This window comes from Protopterus annectens, chromosome 12.part0 (genome assembly GCF_019279795.1).
Source record: "Protopterus annectens isolate FY-2018-M chromosome 12.part0, PAN1.0, whole genome shotgun sequence".
Classification (NCBI taxonomy): Eukaryota; Metazoa; Chordata; order Ceratodontiformes; family Protopteridae; genus Protopterus; species Protopterus annectens.
In genome coordinates this window covers 209,091,410-209,105,060 of record NC_056746.1, presented here as the reverse complement: position 1 = coordinate 209,105,060, position 13,651 = coordinate 209,091,410, and the positions used below count along the sequence as shown (strand labels likewise).

General features: G+C 42.8%; 1 protein-coding gene across 1 annotated transcript in view; it reads left to right on the top strand.

The window, feature by feature from the left end:
• The window catches only part of CCNF (cyclin F), a gene marked incomplete in the record, with an annotated part of 700,297 nt that overhangs the window by 134,084 nt on the left and 552,562 nt on the right, over nt 1-13,651 (top strand). Inside the window, 1 exon segment of the mRNA XM_044089259.1 lies at nt 13,259-13,452. Within this exon segment, the coding sequence (XP_043945194.1) occupies nt 13,259-13,452 (194 nt within the window).

The window sequence follows — 13,651 nt, the reverse complement described above, 5'->3', positions numbered from 1 at the left end:
CAAATACCCTTCGTTACTCTTAACTCTGATCTGTCCCTCTGCTTCAGAGGTACTGGATCTAAGATTGCTGGGATTGTTTGAGTCTGATCCAAAGATTTGGCCCTTGTCGACTCTGGTCTTCTCTGACCCAAGCAGCACTGACCTTGTTGGAGCTAGAGAGATCTCAGAGGTATAGCTCCATTGCTGGATCCAGGGATAGGGGTTTGACTCTGAGGCTTTTGGAGCCACCCTTTCCCCTAGTGGCTTCAGCTCTAGACTTGTAGATTTCAACTTCTGCATCGAGGAGTGGTCATGGGGAATCCATGGGCTTGTCTAGTCAGTTGGCTTTGGCTCCTACTAGGGCAGTCTTGGGCTCTCTAACGACTTCTGCATTTGAGGCAGGGGAGAGAGTTCCACATAACTGGAGATGGGACATCCTTGTCCTCCTCCCTTCCACAACGGTCATCCCTGGGTCCTGAGTCTGCTCATTCTCTTCCATTGGAGCAGCAGGTCTGTTCAAGCATTGAGACGGTCCTTTTACAGGACTCGCTACACACTTCTGGGTCTTCCTGAGATTATTCCCACGTGGAAGCGCAAGTGCAAGAAGAGGCACATTGACAGAAGTCAGACTTTGATAAAGGGGAGCGGCCCCCAGGTGACTCCGAGTATGTCCCATATGGAGAATGTCTTCAGCTTCCAAAGCAGAAAGGTGGTTGGTCTTCCAAAGTCCCTTCTTAGGCGAACTCTGTTTCTTAAGGCTTTTGGAACTGGCTCAGCTATGTCCTGGGTGGTACACCTGATAGACAAAATGTTGGATCTCATTTAACATTGGGCTTGGAAGGATCTGGAGGCAGCACAACCTATTCCTAGAAATCCAGCCAAGTACCTAGTTGCATCCAAGGACCAGGCCAACTGAAGCAGGGGTCCCCCAGTTGATGCTATGGTGGTTGTGGCGAACACCAAAAAGGAAATTTACCGAAAGTCCTTCTGTCCACCTGTCTTAACGGAGTCTAGAGACTTGGACAGATTTTGGAAGTGAATTTTGGCTTCAGTGACCTTTGCCTTGAGGTTGATGAATCACCTGGAACACTTTTCAAGGTTTCAGAGGGACTTGACTAAGGAACTTTCCAAATCCCTTTTGGGGTCCATGCCAAACACCTCCATGTAGCTGATCTCCCTTGCTACAGAAGGTGTTTTGAGAATGGCAGGTTGAGTCATTACTATTAACAGACATGCCTGGATACATCTTTGTGACTTTGCTGAGCCCTTCAAGACATCCATCATTTCACCCTTTGGATCTATCTATTTGGACCCAAGGTTAAAGGGACCCTCTCCAAGAGTGAGCAGGATGGGAAATCTCATCTGCTGTAGGGATACATTTTTCTACTCCACGGAGGACCTTCTCATGGAACCATAAAGAGGGTAGATAGATATGGTTCTGAAAAATTGCAAGGGGTTTCCCCGAGACTCCTATGGAGATGGGGACAGGCATGCGCGAGCGCACACACTACAGATGGGGGGAACTCTTAATGGCAGAAGTTACCGATGTGGCAGAGATGTCTGCAAAACCAAGGCTTCAGAGGTCCCTCCTTTGAGCAGCCTTTTTAGCACCCACAAATGATTGCCTGACTGTTGCAATCTGGAGGCAGTCGGGGGTGCTTATTTTTGCACCCAGAGGCTTGGACATCCATCACTAAAGATGTCTGAGTGCCAAAAATAATTTCCAGAGGTTATTACATTCCTTTTTCCCTTCCTCCCTCCACACATTCAAGGATAATTTCCAACATACCATCCCGTCAAAGGAAGCAGTCTTAGAAATAGAAGAGCTGCTAACAGTCATTCAAGAAGTCTCACCAGACCAGCAGGGGTTTGAACTTGCTTGAAATTTTTTGCCAAAGAAAACTGGGGACATTGGGCTAATATTGGACCCAAGTCACTTGAAATGGTCATGGTTCGGTCTCTTCTCCCTTTTTTCTGGAAGGACAATTGGATGTGCTCAATAGATCTCCAAGATGCATAGTATCACACGGAAGTAGACAGTTGGTCCATGTGTTCACAGGAGTATGGCAGTAGTTGGAGCTCACCTGAGACAACTGAGAATTCCAGATGTTTTCTTACCTTAACGGCTGGCTCCTCACCATTCCCAACAGATATCATCTAATGCACGCCAGAGATTACCTGCTTCATCTATGCTTACACCTGGGCACCACAGTCAACTACAGCAAGTCTCATCTCTCTCGCAGTCAAGTCCTGGAGTTCACAGGGGCTCATCTGTATATGGGTTTTCAAGTGGCAAGACTTCCTCAATCCATATTATCTGTTACGACATCAGGCAGCACATCTATTGTCTCCAATCCAATCAGCACTAGCCAGGTTAGTTGTTCAGCTTCTCTAAGTAGTGACCTCCATAACCCTTCTGCCTCAAGATTCTATGAGGATACTACAGTGGACACTTGCAGTACAGTGAGTTATTGATCAACATTCCATGACCTTCCCAGTCAAAACACAGATCTCCAAGCAGCTTGTCTCCTAGCAGATTCTTGCATCAGATGTCTCTGAGGACAGTCCAATTTGTCCTACATTTGCCCAAACCAACAGTGACCACAGATGATTTCCAGCTTGGGTGGGGGGCATCACTTGGGGCAGACAGTCCAAGGCATGCCCCCTTGGAGGTCACCCTTCACATCAGCATCCTAGAGATGAGAGCAGCTTCTCCTAGCTTTGCAGGCCTTTCTCCCTTTAGGGGCAATTGCCATGCAGACAACGTCTGTGATCTAGTACATCAACAAATTTGGGAGGGGGGTGCTATTTATCCCTTGTTGAGAGGCAATGATGGTGTAGCAGTGGGCCATCTCCTCCGACCTCTTTCTTTTGGTAGCACACATTCTGGGGAGGACCAACATTTTAGCAGACGGATCTGTTCTTCCTCATGAGATATCTCTGTCCTTCAGTGGTGGAACAGATTTTTCATCACTGGAGCCAACCATGCGGCAGTCTCTCTGCCCTCTTCCCATGATTTCAAATGTAGCAGGTATTTTGCTCTGATCCCTTACAGAGGGGAGTCACCGAGAGGTGCTCTGATACATGATTGGCTTCCCAGTCTCCTTTATGCTTATCCTTCCACACCCTTCGTATCCACATTGCTACAGAAAGCATGTCAACAGAGGGGCAAGGTGACCCTCATTGCTCAATTTTGGCCTTGACAAGTGTGGTTCCCCCTTCCTTTGGCCTCACCTAATACTCCATCATTGGGTTCTGGATTCCTCTCCAGATCTACTTTTACCCATCCGGACGTACAAGCCCTCATGTTAACTGCATGGTTTCTCCACTTCTGAGATGGCCAGACAGTTTAGGCTTCCTTCCTTCCTAGGTGTTGTGTATCTTCTCAAAATAACTCTGCTAAGAAAATATACAAAAGCAAATGGAAATGATTTTCTCTTCGGGCCCATGAGAGACACCTAGATCCCTTTTCAGCACTCATTCCAGCAGTACTACATTTTTTAGCTTCATTTTCCATAGTGGAACAAGTTACTCCACAATCAAAGTACAGCTAGCTGCAATCTTTGTCTTTGGCCTCCCTTAAGCTATGCAAAGCTTTCCTCAGGGGTGTATGCTTATTCATACCATCTATCAAAGATCCCACTCCTCCTTGGGATTTGGCAGTTCTTCTCAAGGCCTTAACTCTGTTCTTTTTGAACCTTTAAATTTTTGTCATGGAAGACCATTTTTATAGTCACTATTACATCTGCTAGACTAGTATCAATTCCAGGCTTTGGCTGCCAATCACCTTTTATCATCTTTCATAAAGACAGAGTTTCTGTTCACAACAACCTCTCTCTTCTCCCAAGTATCTTATGCATTTGCCATTAACTGGTCCATTAATTTACCAGTTTTCTTCCCAAAATTCTCCAAAAAAGGGTAATATAGGCTTCATTTGTTGGATGCACACAGATGACTGAGCTTGTCTCCATAGAACAAAAACTTTCAGGAAATTGGATCAGTTTTTGTCCTAAATTAGTGTTTGAAAAGGAAATCTGTGTCAAAGGTCACTAACCCACTGACCTGTATTTCTGATGTTTATAAGCAAAAACTTTGTCAAGACCACCAGAAGCTCGTTGTACAAGGTCGGTCTACACTTACCCTGCTTTTTTTATCCAAAACTTCTATAGATGACATTTGTGCTGCTGCTACTTGGTCTAATGCTCACACCTTCATAACTCATTACAAGTTGGAGATCCTTTCTAATAACAGGGAAGTATTTGGTTCTGGTGTACTGTAGAATACCTTTCCATGAAATCACTCTGGGTTTATACTGGTTGAGGATTCTGTCCCAGTGGTTAAGGAAAGAATGAAGTAGATAATATCAGATACAAAATTTATTTACTCCCCATAATGATGGATCTGTGTTCTGTATTTGTCCTTCCTCAACCTACTCTCCAACCTTCCATGACCTGGAGGTATTTCCTCTTGGTCTTTTCCCTCACTCAGTTCCTGAAACCTTTATTTTCATGTTTCTAGAGTTTTGTAAGTATTTACACGTCTTTTATTTATATATATATATATATATATATATATATATATATATATATATATATATATATATATATATATATATATATATGAGAAAATGCTGTCTGAGGTAATGTGGTGTTTTGGATGGAATTATGGGTAAGGGAAAGAGTTGAGCGATGTGGCCAAAGTCTGATCAGAGGTCGGAGATGTAATCCTGTGGTTGAGGAAAGACTAAAATAGACAACACGGGTGCACCATTTTAGTGAGTACGTAACTTTTATGTTCTACTTAAGACCGTCTTTACGCCTCAGGAAGGATTAACCTTGGAGAGATCCATTTTTGGATATTTCAAAGTTCATAACCTTCCTCAAGGTCCCAAAAATCAAAATGTTAACCCCTGTTTCCTCGGGTCCAAGTCCTCCCTTTGCATTCTTATTCACAAGAATCACAGTTGCTTTCTCAGGTTCATATCATGGGGGTCCCGGTAGCATTTTATCTCTCTGCCCTTTGCTTTGGCTACTGCTCTAAGTTTTGACAATGTGCTTGGTTGCAATAACTGCACTCTGCAGGACAAAAGGTATTCATATTTAGATATGGTTAGAAAAACTGCCTCATTCAGGCCCTCACCTTCACCATGAAATGTTTCCCCAAGGTCTTAGGTTGTCCATCTTAAAATCAAATCTTACATTTGTAAGTGGTGGTATTTCTGGGCTTTTACTCCAGCTGTCAGAAAGCAGTTTTTCCACAGGGGAAAGTGAATTATTTGGACAGAATTCTTTAGTCTAGCAGTGGATGAGAGAATGTCTGCAAAGCAGTGCCTTAGGGCTGTGGAATACACAGCCATCCTGATGACACTGACTTAACTTGCCCAAGAGAAAGCTCCATGGGTACCTGATGGTCATCAGGAACCAACATTTCCAGTCCCTGAAATAAATGATTCTAATCTTATGTCCAAGGCACTGAATCTAGAATTGAGACTAAATGTGGAAGCTCTCTGAGGAACTCTCCAACTAGATGCTGCCAACAGATGCCTCAGAAGTCAGCAAAGCATTTAACTGGCAATTCAAAGTCCAAACTGCCCAATAAATTTTCCAAGCATTAAAACTTGGATATTTGCTCTTGAGATGGGCAAGATTTGCCATGGCTGTACTAAAAAGTCCTTTGAAAACCACATCTTCTAAGGAGCAGCCACCCACTGGCCATTGGTGCATAAGCCCTAGAAATCTTCCTGTGCATTGTCACAACATCAAGCATGAAGAGTACAATAAGCTAGGTACAGGTGTGTTGACCATAATGTTAGGTGTTAATGCATTTACTCCTTTCCCTGTCACTTTTGTGACCCCCGTCTCTGTCATGGGATTGGGGATGGGTACCAGTCAACCATCTCTTTACGTCCCTTCCTAGTTAACCCTGGAAAGCACTCCTTGACAAGCTGGCGTAGTATCTGGAGTGGGAACCTTTGTCGCCCTTCTGGTTAGGTGGCATATGATGGCATATGATGTCTAGACTGGTAGACCAGACAGCTCCTGCTCTTCTTTCAACCCAGACCTCTAGAGGTGATGGGTCAAGAAAAACCTAAAGGTGGCACCAGCGTCTGTTATGCAGATGTCCCAATGCTTGGATGGTGAAATGTCTGCCAGATTTGATGGGATACTGTGAGAAGCTGTAGAAGTTGTGCCAGATGCTGGGCCTTCTGTGTCAGAAGTTGTGCCAGATGCTGGGCCTTCTGTGTCAGAAGTCCCAAGTGTTATCAGTACTGCAGCAGTGAACATACTCCTAACATCTACACTTATGGTAAGATGTTAATCATACTATTGCATCCATAATTTTTGGGATTTTTGCTTGCAGGAGCCTGATGTCAAGGCTGACTTTTAAAACTCTCTACTTTATCCCCAGCTTGGCTCTGGCCATCTACTTCACACCTAGATATCATTGGTACAAGATGGGTTGTGGCCTGTGCTATCTTCAGGTTTTTCTTGCTGCGGTACAAGAAAGTGCAGTTTCATGCAAGTCTTGTTAGTTCATCTTGTCTGCCTGTTTCCTGTGGTCAGTTATGTACCCTTTGGGGAAATTGGTTTTTATCCCAAAATGTTTTATTGCTGTTGTATCCATGTTAGCTGTCTGATTCTAAGTTTGACAAAGAAAATAAGTCTGTTATCCCTGAAAGAAATCCTTCATAAGATTTCCATTCCTGTTGTATATCCTGTTTAGGCCCAGAGTAAGACATAGCTGGTTGTCCTCTGTGCAGATCAACTCAAGGATGATCAGGTGTCATCCTCAATCTCTCCGGGAATAAATATTAAGGCCTGTAGATGTGCCTGGTTCTCTTTTTCCATGGTATCAGCCAAGTCCTCCACTGGCTACTTAATGGGTAAAAGATTTGAGAGGAGTGCCTATTAGAGAAGTACAGGGAGAATGATGACAACCAGTCAGTTTGATCAATGCTAGGCCTTAACCCTGAAGCTGTTGAGACTCATTTGCAACCACTGTACTAAGTATCATTCACTACTAAAGATTCTGGGCATCCACTCTCATGCATTTTCTAGTACTCTACTCCTATTAATGTGTTATTGGAGCCGAATTCTCCATCCTGTACTTCTAGAAACCCTAACCAGTTTTATAGGGTCCAGCATTCCCATATATACTTTAAGAACCCTTTAGCTCGGTGGTCTCAAACTCATGACCTTCGGATGTCAGTCACACCTAAAACCATAATTATAGCTGAGTGGAACAACTGCACTACTTTGATACACTACCTGCATTTTTATGTCTTGGAAATTGTGGCCCTTTCCTGAATTTACTAGTCTTCATACACTGCCAAGTGGTCATTTGAGTTTGAAGCCCCGCTTTAGCTGATCTAGCTGTGGTGTTTCTGTGTTCCAGCAATGGAGCTACTATTCTTCCATAAATGTCCTTTCCCAATAACAAGGACAGCAAGCTTCTTGACCACTTTGGGGAGAAAGCCCACATCTCTGCAGTCCTGTCGTTTAGGGCCCTTAAATGCCAGACCCCGGTGCCAAAGTATCATGAACTGCTTTCATCTAATTGGCCCAAAACAAAGGTGATTAGCAAGGAGTACCTTAAAGGGGTGATGCTTGAGATTGTAGCCTCCATGCTCAGGCTGCCATGCAGTCCATGAAATGTCTGGATAAGTCATGCAGGGAACCATATCTGTAGGGTCTTTTACGAGGGGATATGTCTGGCTGGAGGACCTGGCCCTTGCCTGAGCTGGTTTAAAATGGAGTTCCTTAATGCACCACTGGATAAGAAATTTCTTTTTGGACATCCTGAGAAACAGATGTTCAAAAAGACTATAGAAAAAAAGGGAAAACATCCAGTGCATTAACATTTCATTCCAGTATGTTAATATTTCATTCCCAAGCCCCAAAGTGCAGCAGAAGTTATTCTGTCAAAAGCTGTTCTCTGTACCCCATGCAACAGAAAAAGCAAATCCTGAAATGGTTATAGTTTGCTACATGAAGAAATTGAACAGAGCAGAAGGATAAGCCTGGAGGCAGTCTCAGTCATCGATTCCCAGAAGGAGCAGCTGTGATTTAGTCAAGCCTAGCCTTTCCTGTTCTCCAAAAATCCCCCCTCCCTCCTGCCCCCTATCCCTATAAAGCTTAAGGGCTGTGTGAGCCTCTTTAGAAAATAATTGGAGGTGGTCACCCAAGCCAGTTAAGTTGCAAGTCAGGGGTAGACTGCAGTCTCTAAGCAGGCCCAAATTATCAGGAATTCCTCCTGTTTGAAGGTAACAGCCTTTTGTTCCATCCTTAATGGATAATCTCCTACAGCGAGCAACAGTGAGCACGCCAAATGGAGAGTGCAGGATTTTTCTTGACTTTCTCATCTCAAGATGAGAAAGAACTTTGAACTCTGTATCAGGTCTGTCGAAGTGGAGCACATTTCAGAAAAGTTCTAAATGTTGACATTGTGGGGCCTTTTTTTCTCTACTACCACAGGCCAAGGCCTTTCTGATCACCCTGTATCTAAAGGATGCCTTCATTCAAATTTTCATTGCCATAGGAATACAGAAGGCTTGAGAAATTTGAAGCAAGGAGTACCTAGTAACAGTTTTTTAGTTTTTTGTCCTTTGGCTTGTTTAATACTTCTAGGGTGTTTATCAAATGCCTATATCCAGTAATTTCTTATTGCAGGACCAAGGGCATGTACATCCACATCTACTTGAATTATTGCTTGATTCTGTAGCTTCCCTAGTGGAGATCCAGAAGGCTGTACAGTTTGAAGCTGGGACGAAGAAAAAAAAACTTTGAAGTACTAAAATCCAACCTATTTTGTACAGGACAGGTTTTGTTCCTATTGTGCTACTGGATAGAGAAGCAGAAAGCTCTCTTCCCTTCAGACAAGGCACTGTCCTGGTAACAAATACTGCCATACAGTCTTCCAGGAGAAGGCCATTGGAGCAGTGAGGTTGGTCTACGTGGTGGTCCGGTCTAAAGGAGAATGCTGGCAAGGTGAGAGTGGTCATGAAATTGTGTCCTTGGAAGCATCTATTAATGTATTTTGATAGCAGTACTGGCAAGACTGCATGTTGAATCTATGTTGGGACCCAAGGAATAGTTAGTGTCAGCATGCCCATCCCTTGTAGTGTTCATTTGCCTGCTACCCTGCATTTGAAGAGTTCTCATTAGTGAATAAGACAAATACAACCCTTCAGCTTGTCTTTTGGGATCCAGACTGTCATTGTAGACTATTTAGATGCACCTTGAGGGGATGTGGTAGACCCACAAAGCCAGGGCATCTTAGACATAGACTTCAGGGGGGAAAAACATCAGATAGAGTTGATGGCAGTTATTTTAATCCTTTAGGCCTTCAAGCCTATTTGAAAACTGCACAGCCTTAAGTCAACATCAGTCATGTATGGTATATCACTTTTACTTGCTTTGCAGACTAACAGTGCAAGCCTGGGATCTAGCCCAGGAGTCAGACCTGACCTCAGGGCATCTTGCATCCTGTCATGGCAGAATGCTTAGATAAGCAGAGCCATACTTGGCCCACATGAGTAAATGTTAAACAGGGATGTCTTTCTGGACTTGTCATAAATGTGAAGTGCCAGAAGTAGACTTTTTTGCTATTCCAGACAACTTGGGAAGTTTGCCTGGGCAGCAGATACCTTCTCCATAATTTGGGCAAGTGTATTTTTGTATGCATTTCCTTTTATATCCTTATTCCCCATGGTATTATAGAAGAAAGAGGAGAATCGAAACTATTGATCTGTCTTTTGGCTTGGACAGTATTATCTCCTGCCTGCAGAACTTGACAAGGTCAGAACCACTACTGTTGCATCAGCATGTAAACATCTTCATTCAGGATAAAGGCAATCTGCAGCACCCCAACCTGAGGACTTCAAGGCAGATGGGCTGGGTGACTCAACCCTTTAGGCATATGTTTTTCAGAGGACATGCTCAAAATGATGGCAGATAGAAATCCAAGCACAATGAAATCCTGCCTAAATTAAAAAGATTCTTGTGGTGCATCTGCAGAGACCAGGACCCAAGTAACTGCACAGGTGTTCTTGGTTCTCACCTACCCATTAGACATTTGTAATACAGGACTGTTCTATGCCCTTTTTAAAGTAATATATGCTTTCCTGCTATTGGATCCCCAGTGTTGTACTTCTAGTTGTCAGTTAAACAGTTCCTTAAAGGAGACCTGCACCCACAGACTAAAAAAAAAGTTTATTTCATCATGGTTTGGTGTTTCCTACATTTGAACACCACTCTGGGACAATTTACACGTTTTTCAATATGTAATTTTTGAGTCTGACCATATGGGGTCTGGCATCTTGAAGTAATTCTGATTATGTAGTCTGCCTGTAGGTATGCCACAATGCAGTGTTTCTTTGAAAAATTGCATCACGCAGGCCTCTTTCTTCCTAAAGGTCCTATCACTACATTGATTTTACATGTATATACTGCTGTCTTTCAGTCAGTTTTCAGCAATATTTCATGTTCAATGACTACTTAAAACAGAATCAGCGCAAATGCCACAGAACAGACGTTCAAAGTGCTTTTTACTGCTGTTGCTTTTTAGAATGGCTAAACTGTAGTCTTTTGTGAAGCCTGAATTGTGCTACTATGACTTCTCTCATCCCCCTTTACACCTAACTTCCCTAGCTGTCAAAGTGCTAAGGGTAATTTGAGCTGTTACCTGCTGTGATTGACTGCTCACAACAGGAGACCCGACTTGTGTATTTGTTTCCTTGTTCGAGCCTTTACTTTCTGTATGGGTAGGGGAAGGACCACAGAGCTGTGACATCACAGCATGGATGGGTTTTTAGGATGGTCGTGGTGTTATCCATTTGGGGAGGGAATTGGCCAGAAAACTCCATGTATTTATGGCCTTGATGTCATCAGTGAATTGGAGACTGCAACAAGCTTTTCCAGGGAGGGATAAAAGTTTTTTGAAAGTAAAACCACTACAGTACAGTAAGGTACTGTTCTAGTAAAGAGAAACAGTCTATTTAAAATGTTTTAAATGCTGTATTTATTTATAACGAGGACAGTAAATAGGAAGAAAAAGTACAGTGAAGTTTAGCATTTAATAATAGAATCCCATTGTTGACCTTTAATGAGACCTGAATTTGAGACTGCAAAAAATAATTGCTTCACTGTGCAACCTAAGTTCTCTTGTCTTTGAGAAGCTGCTCATCACCTTTTGGGCTAGCCAGTTCTGTACCCCTTAAATACCTCTATTTGAAGACTTCTTTTGGTGTCTATTACCTTTGGTAGAAGGATTTCAGAGCTGCAAGCTTTCATGCGCAAGGAATCTTTTATTTCCTACAAGGACATGGTCATCTTGTATACTGATCTCTCCTTCGTGCTTTTTGTAGTATCAGAATTATCCCTGAACCAGGCTTTTCACCTCTGTTTTTCCTAGCCCCACAGAACAGTGGGGAAAAGGTCACACGTGTGTGTGCACAGACAGCTGAGATTTTATTTGAACAGAAGTATACATATTAAAAAAATCAGATCACCTGTATCTCCCCTTTGCTAGGACAATGAGCCTATGAACAAGCAGACCATATCAAAAGAACAGGCAACACTGTATTTGTTTCTGATGTCCTCCATGCTATCCATGGACAAGTTAGAGCCCATTCCACCAGAGCCACTGAAGCCAGCACTGTTCCCCTCAAAGGGGGTTGCTACACAACCCCCACACCTCGAACAGCATTACCACTCAACACGTTCTTTAGAGTGGGGTTAACACACTATCCATTCTGGAAGCATCTGTCTGGTTGTCAGTACTTACCTTCTCCAGAACACTGCAATTTCTGTATTGTTTCTAGAGTCAGGGCATCTAGAGCCATCCTATAGAGTCAGGGCATCTAGAGCCATCCTAGAGGGTCTAATGTCGACAGTTGTTTCTCACGACCAGCACCCCTCCTGTCCTTTAGCTATGGTGGTCTTCCCAGAAGTTGAGTGTAACAGGAGATGTTGTAATGAATGTAGAACAGCTGTTTTAGGAACTTTTCAAAATTGTAGACGGTCTGTGTTCACTTTTACTGTCCCAGTTCCTCCCACCCGTCCCTTGTTCCTTTCCCGAGCGTCCTAAGGTTGGAATGGATACCTTATTTCTAACTATTCCAACCTTCCTTCTTTGTACCTTCACCAGATACCTCCTTTCCTCAAAACTCTAGTAACACCCTGAGAGGCAACTTGGGGCCTTGTGGTTGGGACCTTTATCACTGGGAATTTGTCCTGCAGGCCTCCTTGTGCTATGGGCATCTCTATCCTTGGTCTGGCCAGGGGAAGAATGAGCTAAAGGTAGTGCTGTCCAGCATATACCTCATTATAGGTGGGCAGAAGATATAGAGCTTTGAAAATCAGGCCAACCATTAAGCTGTGCAGCCAGCAGTCCACAGAAGTTATGGCAACAGCAAATAACTTGAACACCTACAATTGTGGTAAGCTCCTAACAAAAGTTTTCTGTTTAACATTGCTGTATTTTAATCCTGCTGCATACATCACTTTGCACCTGGCATTATATATATATATATTTTTTTTTGTATATTTAAGAATCAAATGATACTAAATCAGATTTGTTTCTTGTATGCAATCTGAATTGGTGTTAATGAGCTTTATGCGAATATCAGTTTTATTTCAAAGCCTTTTCATTCCATATGGATCCAACAACTGTCCTTGCTGTGCCCATTTTCAATTTTAGGAAATTAGTACATTACACAAAATTGAATTCAACCAATGATATGCAAATAAAATGTTTTAGTAGTATTTTCTGTGTCTGTTTTGTGTTGTAAAGGGATGAAGCTCTGATTAGGACTTTGGTTTGATTTAGTTTGGATTTTATTAGTGATCCACATGCTTGAGAAGCTTACCGGTGAAGGTGGGAGTGAGCAAACATCACATCTATCTTGGGGGGGGGGGGTTATCTTCTTTCCAGTACTGGTGCTCTCATTGAAGCGGGTGTATACGATGTAGGACAGGGATGTGAGCTTTGCTTTTCCAGGCTACAGTATGCAATAACCTTTTGGGGGGGAATGTAGGAATATGCATGCTAGACTCTGACAGGAAAGCACTGACTTCAGCCATTTTGAAAACTGTAATGGCTGATCTGATGAATGCTTCCTACAGTTGGCTGTCTTTTAAGGAAAACAAATGGGCTGATCAGTTACAGGAGTGCTGATGCTCGGCTGGCAGATGGGACAAAAATCAGATTAATAATACAAAAACAAAATAGGTGTCTTTTTACATGCTCACTTAGGTTTTGCTTTCATTTCTTTTCCTAGTATCCATTTCTGATGAAGGTCGTGCAGAAGTGAATGGGTTGAAAGCATCTAGATTTCTTAGTCTGGCAGAGAGCCTCAATGTACATGCTGATCCATTCATCTGGTTATTTATTCGACCTCCTTGGTCTCCTACGGGAAGTTGTTGCAAAGCAGTTGTTTTTGAAAGCCTCCGGACAGAATGTCAGTCACAGTTTGTAAGTATTTCTCCACCACAGTGCTCTTTTTATTCCTTAAATGTTTTTTTTTTACTGAGAACAGACTACTTGCAGGAGCTGTGTATATGCTATACAACAAAACTATTTTCAGGCAGTACGGTGCTTAGTGTCCTATTTTGCTTCATCCATATTTACAAAAGTGTCTGTATTTTATGTTGTCTTACTAAGTAGGTATTCA